The 13,993-nt window shown below is 59.8% G+C and overlaps 1 protein-coding gene across 2 annotated transcripts in view; it reads left to right on the top strand.

Moving 5' to 3' along the window:
* Nucleotides 1-1,391: 1,391 nt before the first annotated feature.
* The window catches only part of RASGRF1 (Ras protein specific guanine nucleotide releasing factor 1), an 89,477-nt gene continuing 76,875 nt past the window's right edge, over nucleotides 1,392-13,993 (top strand). The window contains exon 1 of one of the 2 annotated variants that reach the window (XM_032836866.1): nucleotides 1,392-2,086. In XM_032836866.1, the coding sequence (XP_032692757.1) occupies nucleotides 1,811-2,086 (276 nt within the window). In that variant the 5' untranslated portion in view covers nucleotides 1,392-1,810. The remainder of the gene's footprint in view (nucleotides 2,087-13,993) is intronic. The other variant, XM_032836867.1, reaches the window with a different exon arrangement.

The following is a 13,993-nucleotide window of genomic DNA, read 5'->3' on the forward strand; positions in this document are numbered from 1 at the left end:
CTGTTTCCATAAGGAGGGCAAAAGAGAAGGAAAGGTGGTCGCAGTGTAGGGTCCCCCTGGGGACAACCCCGGCTGAATGTAGAGGCTTAGCCATCTCACCACTTTGTTTTCATTATTCTCGAAAAACAATCAGCCTCGCTGGTTCTTTGCACTGAGGTCCCCCCCACCCCGCCCGGAGCCTGGGCACCGAGAGGACTGGCTAAGGTTAACACCGTTTCTCCCCAGCGCGCTCCCCGGGGAGGAACGCAGGCCCACGCCACTGCGCCCCGGACGGGGGCCGCTCCGAGCCCTCCCCCACCGCGGGGTGTCTCCTCTTCGTGGATTCCGCGGGTCTACCCAGGACTACGTGATTCCCTTCCCTTGCGCCACACCAGGGTGTGTGTGTGTGAGTGTGTACGCGCGCGCGCGTGGGAGCCTGTGTGTGAGTGTGCGCGCGCGCGCCGGGGGAGGGAGCCTGCGGCTTCGCCGCTGAAACATGGTGTCGTTCCTATCTTCCTCTCCCGGGCCGCGCGGCCGCCCTTCGCCGCTGCGGACCGGCTGGGCCAGGCCGGGCGCCACGCGGGGTCCCAGCGAGGCCGCTGCCCTCTGCGGCAGCCGGCGGTGCGCGCTCCCCGCTCCGGCGCCCAGGCTCGCCCGGAGGCCCGCGCGCCCTCCCGGTGCAGCATGCGGGCGCTGTGACGTTCTCGGATAAATGCCGCGCAACTGTGTAGGCGAATAGGAGCTAAAAATAAGAACGGAAAATCTATCATTAAGGTATCATTGCGCCAGAGCAGCTATTTGAAGGCTCCCGTGGTCCCTGGCGCCTGCGTTTGAAGCCCGCCTTTAGGCTTCGGGGGTATTTGCAGAAAACTCCCGGCAGCGGCTCGCCAGCCAGACCTCAGGGTGCAGGGGGTGGCGCGGGTAATTATGGCAACACTGAAAATAAAATAGAATGAAATAAAATAAGCGCTCACCTAACTCCTCCCCCTTCTCACCCCCGGTGCGTCCTCGGGTCGCTGGGGAAGCCGCGGGGAGTGCGGCTGGACGCTGAAATGAATGTGACCCGGCGATTACGCAAAGAATAGGACCGAAAGCTGTTTCGGATCCATTTCGTCAGCCGCCCTCCTCGGATTAGAAAAATAAAGTACCGGGAGGCCGCCTTTGGGAGAAAAAATGACAACCGGGACTTCACCCCCGGTCTACGGTGCGCCGCGGTGGGGTGCAAAGACGCAAAGTCCCAGGGTGGCAAGCCTCCGGGGTGCCCCGGGGTGCCCCGGGGTTAAACGAACATTGATCTGATTTAGTTTTTAACACCCGAAGGGGAAGAGCGGACACCGGGGTAGAGGGGCAGGACTCGTGTGTGTGCGTGTGCGCGTGTGTGCGTCCGGGGCGGGGGGAGGGGGCGCCAAGGTGCAGCCTGCGCGCCGCTCTGCGCGGCGGCGGGCTGCGTGCGTGTCTCTGTCCGCGCTGCTGAAACCGGCTCTTCGAGGGATCCGCGTCACATGACTCCGCCTGCCCCTCGCCCGCGCGCAGCTCGCCAGTCCCTCAGTTTGCCCCGCGCCGGGGGAGGGTCGGCCGGCATCTCCTGAGCCCCGGGGCGCTGAGGAGCGGAGAAGAGGTTCCGGCGGGGAGCGGTACATCTCGCTTCCAGAAGCCCCGGCTCCGCGCCAGATCCCGGAGTGTAGATATTTGGGGGGAGGGGAGAGCGACCAGGAGCGAGCGAGCGAGCGAGCGCCAGAGAGAGGCAGCGCGCCGCGCGCACGGAAGGGGGGCTGCCGGTGCCGCGCGGAGAAGATGTAAGCGCGTGGGGTCTAGCTGGCCTCCGAGCACCATGCAGAAGGGGATCCGGCTGAACGATGGCCACGTCGCGTCCCTGGGACTGCTGGCGCGCAAGGACGGCACGCGCAAAGGCTACCTGAGCAAGCGGAGTTCGGACAACACAAAATGGCAAACCAAGTGGTTCGCGCTGCTGCAGAACCTGCTCTTCTACTTCGAGAGCGACTCGAGCTCGCGGCCCTCCGGGCTCTACCTGCTGGAGGGCTGCGTCTGCGACCGCGCGCCCTCCCCCAAGCCTGCGCTCTCCGCCAAGGAGCCGCTGGAGAAACAGGTGAGGCCAGCGCCGCGTCTGACCTCCCAGCTCCCCGGCCGCGGCCCTAGGCACCCCGGGCCCTCCGCTGGCAGATGCTGCCCGAACTTTGGTGCCTCCACTCTTGGCTCCCTCGGCGCGAGAGGAGGCTAGGCTCAAGCGGGCGGGTGACCCCGCCATGGGCAGAGGGGGCAGGGACTGCGGGCAGGAAGTAGGCGCCGGCTGCGGCTGCCCTTCACCGGGCGAGCTCCGTAGGAGGCAGGGGCGCAGGGGCCGAGACGCGGAGGTGCTGAGAGCGACCGGGTGCGGGAAGAAAAGGGGCTCCGGGAGACCAGACATGGGCTGGGAATGTGGACCCAGATCCAGCCAAACATGGTGCCTCCCACCCCGCGACCCTCTCGGCCTCAGACAGCCCTGATCGTCAGCCCCCGGCCGGGGCAGGGGAGACGGAGGCGTCGGAGTGCCGGGCCCCCTGCCCCGCCGCCGCCGCGGGGAGCGAAGGAGAGGCTGCGCTAGGGCCGCTGGGGTCGGCGGGGTGCGGTGGAGCAGCGACGGTCTCCCGGCGGGCCCCAGTCCCCAGCACCAGACCGAAGCGTTCCCAGGACCCCTCTGGCGCGCGGAGGCCAGGGCCCGGGGCTGCTGCGGAGGCCCCGGGACAGACGGGCGCTGCTCTCCTCCCCCTCCCCCTGCGCCGCGGCCGCCGCCGCCGCCGCAGTCGCGGCCAACGCTCTGCCCTCGCGTTTCTGGAGCTGCAGGGCTCAGGGGCGGGCCTGGATCTGCCCCGGGGGGCTTGGCGGGGTGGGGGTGGGCGCCTCTGGCGTGGTGGGAAGGAGGAGCGACCGAGAGGGAGAGCGATGTTTAAGCGTGATGCACTCCGCAAAGGCATCTGGTCAGTCTCCATGCCTCCAGGAAAGGAAAGTCAAAGATAGTAGGTCCTAAAATGTCATGGCTGGTAGGGACCTGAGATCCATGGGGGGTAGGGGGGCTGCAACTAGCTAGTTATTGTCTGAAGAAGGACGCTGAGACCCACAGAGATGGTACTGCCCAATGTCATACCAGGCGGCTGCTTCGGATTTCCAAAAGACAGCTGAGATCTCAAAGCCCCTGCTGCGTGGAGACTGGCGGGGTTGGAATTGGCCGGACTGGAAGCCCCGCTTGAAGTTGGCCACCTTGTTGTCAAGACCGGCCTGAGCCCAGCCTCTGCAGTCCACCTTTGCCTTTCCTGCCCTTGTCTGGTGGGTGCTGGGGGATGATTTCTGGGGACTAGCATATTTGGGGGTGGATCTCTGGGGACGCTAGGACACAGGGCAGGGAGAGGCTCCCAGCCGGCAAAGCAGAGCAAAGAGCAGGCAGGTCCTTCGGCTCAATGGGGAGGAGGACTAACCTGAGAGAGCCAGACCCCGGCCAGGCCAGAGTTCTGCTTCCAGCCCTTGACAAACTGCCCTCTCCAGCCTTCCAGAACCTCGCGACCTTTGCCAGCCTAAGTCCACCTGCACCTCCCGGTGGCCCCAGCCCCAGCCCTCCTGGAGCCCCTGCACCCTCAGTCCCCAGCTCTAGAGCCCAGAGCTGAGTGCCCAGGGAAGGCAGGGAGAGAGGGAGGCAGGAAGCCAGGTTGCCGAGGGGCTCACAGCACCTGTTCTCAGCCCTTCGGAAACCAGAGCCAGGCCTGAGACTCCATCTCGGCCCCGCGACCGCTGGGCTCTCTCCATGACCTTAGCAAACGCCCTCAACTTCTGAGCTTCTGTGTTGTCATCTACAGAATGGGGATAAAAACGCCTACTGCCCCGAGATTTCCAGAGCACAGTTAGGTAACGTACGTGAAAGTGTGCTCAGGACGCACTCAAGCTGGGTCTCAGGAAGCCGTAGCTGATCTGAAGAGCCAGGAACAGAGGCCACACCGAGAGCGTTTCAGCTGAAGGGAAGCTCGGGGAGACCCTACAGACCATCCTCCCCAGTACACACACAGACAGACAGAAGTCCAGAGAGGGGAAGTTTGCTGCCCGTGAGCAAAGTAAGTCAGGAGCAGCCTCAGACCCAGAATTCACCCAGTGTCTAAGATTTCCTGAAAAGGGGATCCTACACTCATTTCAAATCAGTCCTGGCCCGAGTATCAAACCGCACCAGCAGCAGATTTTGGAAGGGACAGGACTGCAGAGCCCACTGGTGGTATGCACACGTTCTCCCCACCGTCTCCCCAGAACAGCCGGGGAACCCCAGAGGAGAGCAGGACGGGGCGGAGAGGAGCAGGTGACGGCCGGGCGCCGCCTGGCTCGCGTGCCGATTTCATGCAAGACATCTGCTCTGTCTCGTGCCCTGACATAGACCTTCCTTCTGTTTGAGTCCAGAGCCAGGGTCTGGCTAACGTGGAGAAGTATGTCCTGCTTCCTTGGCCCGCGGGCGTCTATAAGAATCTGTAACATTTCCATTCTGTATCTTAGAGGAAAACTGGTCATCCCAGCGGCTGCCCGATATGTCTCATGGGGTTGGGTGCCCATGGCAGCCAGGCGGCCCGGGCGTTAGAGCCATCCTGTCCCTGGGTCTGCCCTGCGTCTGGGCCCACAGGAAGCCTCAACTGCAGACCCGCTGGCCATGTGCCCTCGCTAGGAGGCCTCGAAGATGCCGGCAGGTGGGTTGCACAGGCCCGGATCTGGTGAAGACCTGCTTGGAACCAGACGTCGTTTCGTCCAGGTCTAAGCGGGCAGCTTCCAGGTGGAAAGGCCAGGGCCAGGAAACGCCATCCAGTGGCAGGAGCGTGTCAGGGACCGAGCACACAGTAGGTGCGCAGAGTGTGCTTGTAGAGCTGAACTGGGAGCATCAGATGTTCATTCCTCCCTTGGCGTGCTGAGGGCTGACAGGGCACCAGCCCGGGACCCTGAGCCCCGGGCACGTGTTCACATGGTGTCCTGATGCCCTCTCTCTGTGGGCCTCTGTGTGAGTCTGATGGCACCTGGCACAGCCCCCTTCCTGGAGCCCTGAGCTGGGATCCCACGTCTCACGCAGGCAGACTGACCCAGCCTGCTCCCGTGCCCAGTGGCTGCTCCAGGGCACCTGGGCCCCGCTGGCTCCGGGCTGACTTCCTGTCCGGCTTACAGAAGAGGAAACCTTCTCGGGCCGCCTCGGGCGGTGGCTGATGTGAGACGCCTTCCCTCTCAGTCCGCAGCCACCCCGCCTTCATCACAAAGCCCTCCGGTTGCTCCAGCACAGTCCACCCCTCAGCCAATCAGAGAAACGCAAACCTGAACGGAGCGGGATAAGGTTTTGCTAAAACAGCAGCCCTCCGGACAGAGCCTGGGGACTCGGACTGCTGCGCTTGTACCTCCCAGAGAGGCTCCGCCTTCCCGATGTGGCCCCCGCAGCAGCGAGGCCCCCAGGATTAACCGTTCCCTCCCCCAAACGTTTCTAGAGCTGAAAGGAGGTTGAAGAGACTCAGTAATTATACCTTAATTGGGACAAGGAAATACCAGGTCACCGCCGGTCTGCTTGGTGACGGTGCTGGGACGGTGGTTCCAGACCGCGCAGGCCACGCTGAGATCTCACTGCCTTTTTCTGTGCGGCGAACATCCGGCTCTGGGGACCCGGGCTCTGCTAGGTCCTGTGGCTGCGGGGGGAAAGAGAACGATGTCTTCAGAGAGCTGCCAGGGGCTGGGTGGGGAGCCCTCCCCAGGTGTGCCCTTGCAGCTATGGCCAGGTGCTGGGGGTCTCCCGCGCCGCCCCCGCCTGGGATCCCCGCGGGGCTTGCCCAACACTCTCACAGGGTCCCACCTCCTGCACTCCCATGCCCCTCTGTACAGCCCTCTCTCAAGGGACCTTCCTCTGGCAGGCACACATCCAATCACCACAGCAAGCCTCTCAGAGCGACCATGGCTCCCATTGCCTTCAGGGAAAGATGGAATCTGTCCTGGGGGACCCCCAGGAGCCAGCATTCTGCCCTTCCGTGAGCCCTGACCCATCTTCCCATCCTGCTTTTCCTCACCCTACACAGGCCTCTTTTTCCCTACCCCGGGCCTTAGCACCTGCTCCCTCTCCCTGGAAGGACCTCCCACCCCGTGCATGTCAGTGACCTCGTCCTCCCCACCCCCGAGGTCCCAGCCTTGGCCTCCCGCCCATGGACCCCAGGCTTTTTTTCCTCCACACTGTGTCACAGTCTGCGATGACCATGAATTTCCAGGTGCAGGAGAGCAGTGGGGGGCGCCAGCTGAGGTGGAGATATGGGGCAGTTGTAGCTGATAGTTGATGAGAGGGGTCGGAGCCCCGACTGGGCGAAGGAACCGGGTCTTTACGGCACAGACTCTGGTATCACCGCAGGACCCGCCATCTGGCTGGGCAGGAGGGACTCCCACATCCCTAGACCCATAAATATGGAGGAACAAAAAATGCAGTTTACCGAGCACCTACTGTGTGCCAAGCACCTGCTATGGGCCGGGCACCAGAGTGCCTGCTCTGCGTGAGCACTCCCCTCAGTCCTCCCAGCAGCCCTGGGAGCTTGTCCCTGCTCACCCATTTTCGAGACAGCAACACTGAGGCTCAGCGCTGTCAGGTGACTTGCTCAAAGCTCCGGAGCGTGTGGGGACCAGCGGGCAGGTGACTGCAGAACCTGAGCCCTCCTGCACCGACCGCTGGGCAGTTTGCGTTTGTCGTCCCCCGCCAAGAAAACAGAGCATCACAGCACCTCAAAGTCTGTTGCTGCCGCTCCAGCGACTTGTGTGAAGGAGCTCTGGTTTCTGCTTGGGTCGGAGCCTGGCAAGTCCGATCTCATGAGCGTAAAGGGAAGACCTAAAATACAGGCATCTGCACCCCACAGCCCGGTTTCCCCGAGATCCAGGGGCCGGCGCCTGTGTGCACGTGGCCGGGAACGGGACTCAGCCCCCGGCGTGTGTGCAGGAGCGCTGGTGACGTCTGCACCCGAGGGGGCCGGGCCGCTGCCTGCGCCCAGAGGCCTCCGTGAGGGCACCTGTCGTGCCCTTGAACACCCCCACTGCCCACCCCCTCCCACGGGGGAGTTCACAGCCCTTCATATGCGAAGCCCACTCGCCAGGAGGTGAGTTGCCCCCCTCTAGCAGCAAGGGTTTCCGGCCACACGGACGGACTTTGGACCCCGGCCCCTCTTAGTTGGGGAAGGTCGTCAGGCTCCCCAAGCCTCAGGTGGCCTGTCTGTGAGGGTGTAACAGAGCCTCCCCCGCATCCCTGTTCTGCGGGCTGCGAACCCCTTGCCCCACACAGTGGGGCTTGTCCCAAAGGGAGGCCCTTCCGGCCCCGGCTTTCCCGTCTGTGCCCGGACTCCTGCTCGGCGGAGCCATGGCGCGGGTCCCGGGGGCCCTTGGCGGGTTTGGAGCTAGCCGACACCAGGCCCTGGCCCTGGACACTAGGATGGGGTGGGTACTCCTACCTCTGTTTCGGCGGGCTTTGGAAACGTGGAAGAAGTCTTGGCCCCGGGGTGCCTCTCTCGTCGCTGGCGGCCACACCAGCCCCCAAATCTCTCAGGCCCACTCGCCGGTGTCCTCTCTCCCTGTGGCTGCAGCGCAGATGGCCGTCACCCCTCAACGGGACTTAGGGGATGGCCCCTCGCCTTGCGCTTGTCAGGATGGGCTGTGTTAAGCGGCAGCGACAACCAGGACCAGCGTTAACACGGCGAGCGTGTTTCTTGTTCGTGTTCAAAGAGCTGTGCGGGGGGCGTGGGGATCGCTGGGGACTGACGGAGATTCGTCCTGACACCGGCCTCCGCGGTCACCCCAGCTGAGGGGAGGGGTGCGCGCAGCTCCCCGGTGGCCCTGAGGCTCCCCCAGAAGTGGCCCACTCTGGCCACAGTCCAGTGGACAAGGCACGTCACGTGGCTGCGTGCAGATGCCAGGGGCGAGCACCAACCTTCTGGTGCCCGACTGCAGAGCCCAGGGGCCCCGCCGTCTCCCTCCATCCGCTGGGTCCTGCAGCCACACGGCTGTGTGCAGGGAGACCTGTGTTAGCAGCACACCCACCCGCCCAGCTCATACACACACGGAGCAGCGGGGACACAGCAGGGGGCTCCTGTGTGGCTGTGTGGGAGCCACGTGTGCCCACACAGGAAGGGGCAGGTCCAAGCCAGGCCTCCCATTTCCTTGTGCTCAGTGACTCTGTCATCCCCGGCCGGTGTCGGGACCAGCCATCGGCCACCCGGTTTCCCCCAAAGCAGCGAGGACAAGTCCATCAAGGAGACAGCCTGGCCGGGAACAGACAGTGACGGCCCCAGGCGGCCCGCGCCACTGCCGAGGAAAGTCCAGGGTCCGAGGGAGTCCAGCAAGCGCAGCCCCACCAGCCCCAAGGGCATCTCGGAAGCTCCACCAGGGGGACACGCAGGATGGGGTACGGGAGCTGCGGGGGCCCCTGAAGCCTGTGGCCCAGCTGCAGGGCCCGGCCTTCCCCCGGAGCGGCATCCCGGCAGGTGTGTGACGGAAGCCGAAGGGCACCCGGGGCTGGCCTGGAGCTCGCTCCGCATTCAGCGAGCATCTCGAGCGGTGAGGCCGGGTCGGAAGAGGTTCCCACAGGAGCAGCCACGCGGGACCTCTGTGGCCGTGGACCCATGGGCTGCAGTAACTTACCTGAGACCCAGCACTTTCGTGAACCATGAGCCGTCACGTCTGTTTCAAACAACCTGTGCGGCGGACGCTACCCTCCCACTTTGTGAAGGAGAGAGCAGACGCTCAGGGGAGCCGTCTCGAAGACCCCGAGGCCAGGTAATAAGTGACCCATGTGAACCGAGGTCAGCGGTCTCCAAACTGAGGGGCGCCAGGTGAACTCCCCAGAACACAGGTTTTGTGGAATGTGGGTCGATCTTCCAGAACCTGAAAACAGGACTCCGTGGCAGAAAAAGCCCGAGGAAGGTTCCCGCATTGCAGGACGCTCAGAGCCTCCAGGTCTCCCTGAAGAGTCAGGATGGCGGGAAGCCAGGCTCCGCCCCCCACCCCGCGCCCCCCGCAGGAGAGAAGCAAAGTGTCACCTGCTTCGTGGTTTTGCTGCCGCCAATTAATAAGCCAGGCCCTGTGCCGTGGTGACAAATGTGTCCAGTCAAATGGAGGCAGCCCTGTGCTCGGGCCAAGGCACAGTGCCAAGCTCCGGGGGCATTTCTCGGTTGGAGATCACTGGGTGGAAAGGAAGGAGCTCGCTCAGAGCAGCTTTGGCAACGGGGAGGACCCCCTCGGGACACCTGCAGCGGGAATTAAGGGAACACGTGCCGAAACCGTGTGCCCGGCCTCCACAGCCAGGACCAGGAACCAGCTCGCTGCCCACCCCTCTAGTCCAACAGTCCCCGTCCCCGCCTCTCTCTAAGCCACATCTGCATCCTTCTTGGTCTTGGCCTCCACCACACAGCTCATGGCTCGCGACTGTCCGTGTCACAGCTCCAAACACCCGGGGACCTGGGGCGTGACCCGGGGCACATGCCCACCGCTGCTGGGGCTGCTCCCCAGGAGAAGTGCTTCTGCCGCAGGCACCGCTGGAGCATCAGAACCCGCTGGGTGGCTCTTCAAAATCCCGGTGCCGAAAACCCATGCCCCGCCCCGTCGCTCGGCCCCCGCGTTCTGCTCTCAGGGGTCTGAGGAGGGACACAAGCACCGCAGCCCGGACTGAGCCCGTCGAGCTCCTGGGAAAGAGCACAGAAGGTCATCACAGAGCAAGCTGATCATGGCTTTGCCCGGGAAGGGGCGGGGCCGTGGGAACACGTGGCTGCGTGCCTAGCAGTGCAGAGGGAGCATGAAGGAGGGGAGCTAAGCTCTGGCTAGGAGGGGCGCCCAGCCTTCCTGGAGGCCCTGTGTTGGTCACTGAGCCGTGAGGGGGCCGGTGTCCAGCTCCGTGGGGACACGGGCCGGAGTCATGCAGAAGTCACTCAGGCAGAGAGCAAAAGCGGGAAGAACATCATTTTCCATGACCAATACCAGCTGTTTGCTCCTGGTCCTGGTACCACCCCAGGGGCAGTGCGTGGTCCTGCCTGTGAGCCCGGTGCTCACAGGTCTCCTTTCTGGATCTGTCCCCCGTAACCTGCTGGGGGCAGGTGAAGGTCGACACGAGCGGTTCTCGGGCTTGGCTGCCCCTCCGAGTCCCCGGGAGATGCGTGGGTGCACCCAGACCGATTCCATGAGAACGCGGGGTCCAGCCGTGGGCGAGACCCACGGGGACAGGGACACAGCGACCAGTGCTCTGTGGGAGCGGTCTGGCCTGGCTGCCTCATGTGCTCCCAGACCCGTCACAGGACTCCTGAGGGGGCCTCAAGTCAAGGCACACGGCCCCAACCTCACGTGGGGGTAGGCACTGCTCTGTGCCGGGTGTCCGTTGCGCCTCGGGGTCGATCCACGAGCCTTGCTCCCATACCAAAGTCAGGTGTGGTCCACCGGTGGATTCTGCGGCTGCTGCTGCCATCCTGGGTCATTCCAGCAGCTCAGGGGGCCTCTTGGGATTCAGACAGAAACGGACTCCCAGAGGCAGCCCCAGATCTGTTTCTGAGTTTATCCTGCATCCCTGATGTATCCTGTAGGATGTGAATCCTGATCCTGCCCAGCACCCTGGGGGGCCACGGGTATGGCTCTATGTTGCCCCAGAGAGTTCCCAGGGGTCCCCATGGTGAATTCCGGAATCGTGCTGCTCTTCTGCCCAGGGAGCCATCCTGCATGACTACGTGGTCATGTAGTCGTGTCAAGTGTGACTCACGTCCTGTCCTGTGGTCCTGCTGAGGCCCCGTGTTGTTCTGGTCCTGTGGACCCCGAGAAGCCTCGAGGGCATCCTCCTTGGTCGGGCATGATTCTGGGCGCACCCAAGATGTGGTCCCCCTGTCATCACGTGACCCCAGGACGTCCACTGTCCAGTCTGCAGCCCTGGCAGGGCCGTCGCTTCCCTCTGCACAACCTGGTCATTCTGGGGAGGTCTGGGGGTGGCTCAGCTTTCAAGGTGACCTGGGGCCTGTCTGACACCGTCTGAGGCTGTGGGACCGTCTTGAGCTCTGGTGGGACCCAGAGTCACTGTTCCATCTGATGCTAGCTGTGGGTTTTTCATATATGGCCTTTATTAGCTGGAGGTATGGTCCCTGTAACCCTCCTTTCTTAAGAGTTTTATCATAAATGGATGTTGAATTTTGTCGAGGGCTTTTCTGCGTCCATGGAGATGGTCATCTGATTTTTATCCTCATTCTGTTGACATGACATATGACATTGATGGGTCTGTGGATGTTGAACCGTCCTTGCACCCCTGGAACAGATCCCACTCGATCACGGTATATGATCCTTTCAACGTGTTCTTGATTTAGTTTGCTAATATTTTGTCGAGGATTTTTGTATGTAGGTTCATAGGGACATTGGCCTGAAATTTTCTCTTTTCGTGTGTGGTGTCCTTGTTTGGTTTGGGTATCAGGGTAATGCTGGCCTGGGAAATTGAGTTTGGAAGCATTCACTCCTCTTCAGTGTTTTGCTCAGAGTTTGAGATGGACCGGTGTGAAATCTCTCCATGTCTGGGAGCACCCACCAGGGAAGCGGGCTGGCCCTGGACATTTTGTGTCAGGAGGGTTTGATTACTGAATCAATATCCTTACTGTGACTGGCCCGTTCAGATTTTCTATTTCTTCATGATTCAGTCTTAGAAGACTGCATGTTTCTTGGCATTTATCTGGCGTTTCTAAGTCCTCCTATTTGATGGCTTATAATTGCACACCACGGTCTCTCGTGATTGCTTGTACTTCTTCGGTACCAGTTGTGACTTCTGCTCTCTCATTCCTAGTTTTCTTGATTTGAGCCTTCTCTCTTTTTTCTTACTGAGTCTAGTTAATGGTTTATCAATTTTATTTACCTTTTCAAACAACCATTTTCGTTGATTTTTTTCTGTTGCCTTTTTAGTCTGAATTTCCACTTATTTCTGCCCTGACCTTTACTGTCTCCTTCCTTCCGCGGATGTCGGGCTGTGCTCATTGCTCTTTTTCTAGTTCTTTAGGTGCAAAGGCTCATTGTTTACTTGAGTTTGTCTTGTTTCTTGTCTCACTACGAATTTCCCTCCTGGGACTGCTTTTGCCGCACCCTACAGATTTTGACATGTTGTATCTTCACTTTCATTCATCTCAGGGGTTTTCATCCTCTTGGATTTCCTTGTGGATCCATTTGTTCAGTAGTGTTTCATCTCGACGTATTTGTGATTTTTTCTCCAGTTTTCTTTTGCAGTTGATTCCCAGCTTCACACCATTGTGGTGTCTGGAAAGACGCTCAGTATGCATTCAGTCTTCTTAAATTCATTGAGACTTGCCTCGTGGCCTCACATATGTTCTCCCCTGGAGAATGTTCCATGCACACTTGACAAGAATGTGTTTTCTGCTGGTTTGGGGCGGAATGTGCTGTGCAGAGCTGTCAAGTGCATTTGGTCTAACGTGTCCTTTAAGGCCACTGTTTCCTTGTTGGTTTTCTGTCTGGACGCACTGCCTGCTGATGCAGGTGGGGTGCTAGTGTCCCCTGAGTTCTTGTATTGCTACAGGTTTCTCTTTCTAGGTCTTTAGTATTTACTTTATATGTCTCGGTGCACTTCTGTTGGGGACATAAGTATTTACAAACCTTCCTGCTGGATGAACCCCTTTGTCATCAGTAACGCCCACCTGTGTCTGCTATTGTGGACTTTATTTTGAAGACTTTGGTCTGACATAAGTGCAGCTATGCCAGCTTTCTCTGGGTTTCCACCTGCACGAAGCATCTCTTCCCATCCCTTCACTTTCAGTCCACGTGTTCTTAGGTCTGTGTGTCCTGACCTCTTGCAGGCAGCGTACAGATGGGTCTTGTTTTCTGCGTGAATCCATTCAGCCACTCTGTGTCTTCTGGTTGGAGAATCTAGTCCGTTTACACTTAAAGGACTTATAGATAGCTGCGTACTTATTGCCATTTTCTTCAGTGTTTTCCAGATGTTTTGTATTTCCTCTGCTTCTTTTCTTGCTCTCTTCCCTTGTGGTCGATGCCTTTCTTTAGTGTTATGTTTAGATTTCTATCTCGCTTACACTTGTGTATCAGCTACAGGTTTTGATTTGTGGTTACCGTGTGGCTCACACGCATCAGCCTACAGGCACACCTCGCGGCTGTTGGGGCTCGGTCCTAGATCCCCACAATAGAGCGAATATCACAACAAGGCAAGTCAAATAAATGTTTTGGTTTCCCACGCATATTAAAGTCATATTTGCCCTATGGTGTTGTCTATTCAGTGTGTGATAGCATGATGTATACAAAAGCAGTGTACCTTCCAGATACTAAAAATACGTTATTGCTAAAAAATGCTAACCACCATCTGAACCTGCAGCAAGTCAGAATTGCTGATCACAGATCACCGTAACAAGTATAACAATAGTGAAAAGCTTGAAATATTGCAGGAATTACCAAAAGGTGACACAGAGACACAGGGTGAGCAAATGCTGTTGGAAAAATGGTTGATGTGGGGTTGTCACAAACCTTTACTTTGGAAAAATACAATAGCTGTGAAGTGCAGTAAAGCAAAGCACAATAAAATGAGGTGTGTCTCTGTGTGTGTGTCTGTGTGTGTCTGTGTCTGTGTGTGTGTCTGTGTATCTGTGTGTGTGTCTGTGTGTCTGTGTCTGTGTCTGTGTGTGTCTGTGTCTGTGTGTGTGTGTCTGTGTGTGTCTGTGTGTGCGTCTGTGTCTGTGTGTGTCTGTGTGTGTCTGTGTGTGCGTGTGTCTGTGGCTGTGTGTGTCTGCATGTGTGTGTGTCTGTGTGTGTGTCAGTGTGTGTGTCTGCATGTGTCTGTGTGTCTGTGTGTGTGTCTATGTCTGTGTGTGTCTGTGTGTGTGTCTGTGTCTGTGTGTGTCTGCGTGTGTCTGTGTCTGTGTGTGTGTCTGCATGTGTCTGTGTCTGTGTGTGTGTCTGTGTGTGTGTCAGTGTGTGTGTCTGCATGTGTCTGTGTGTCTGTGTGTGTCTATGTCTGTGTGTGTGT

This window comes from Lontra canadensis, unplaced genomic scaffold, assembly GCF_010015895.1.
Source record: "Lontra canadensis isolate GAN:19392208 unplaced genomic scaffold, GSC_riverotter_1.0 scaffold94, whole genome shotgun sequence".
NCBI lineage: Eukaryota > Metazoa > Chordata > Mammalia > Carnivora > Mustelidae > Lontra > Lontra canadensis.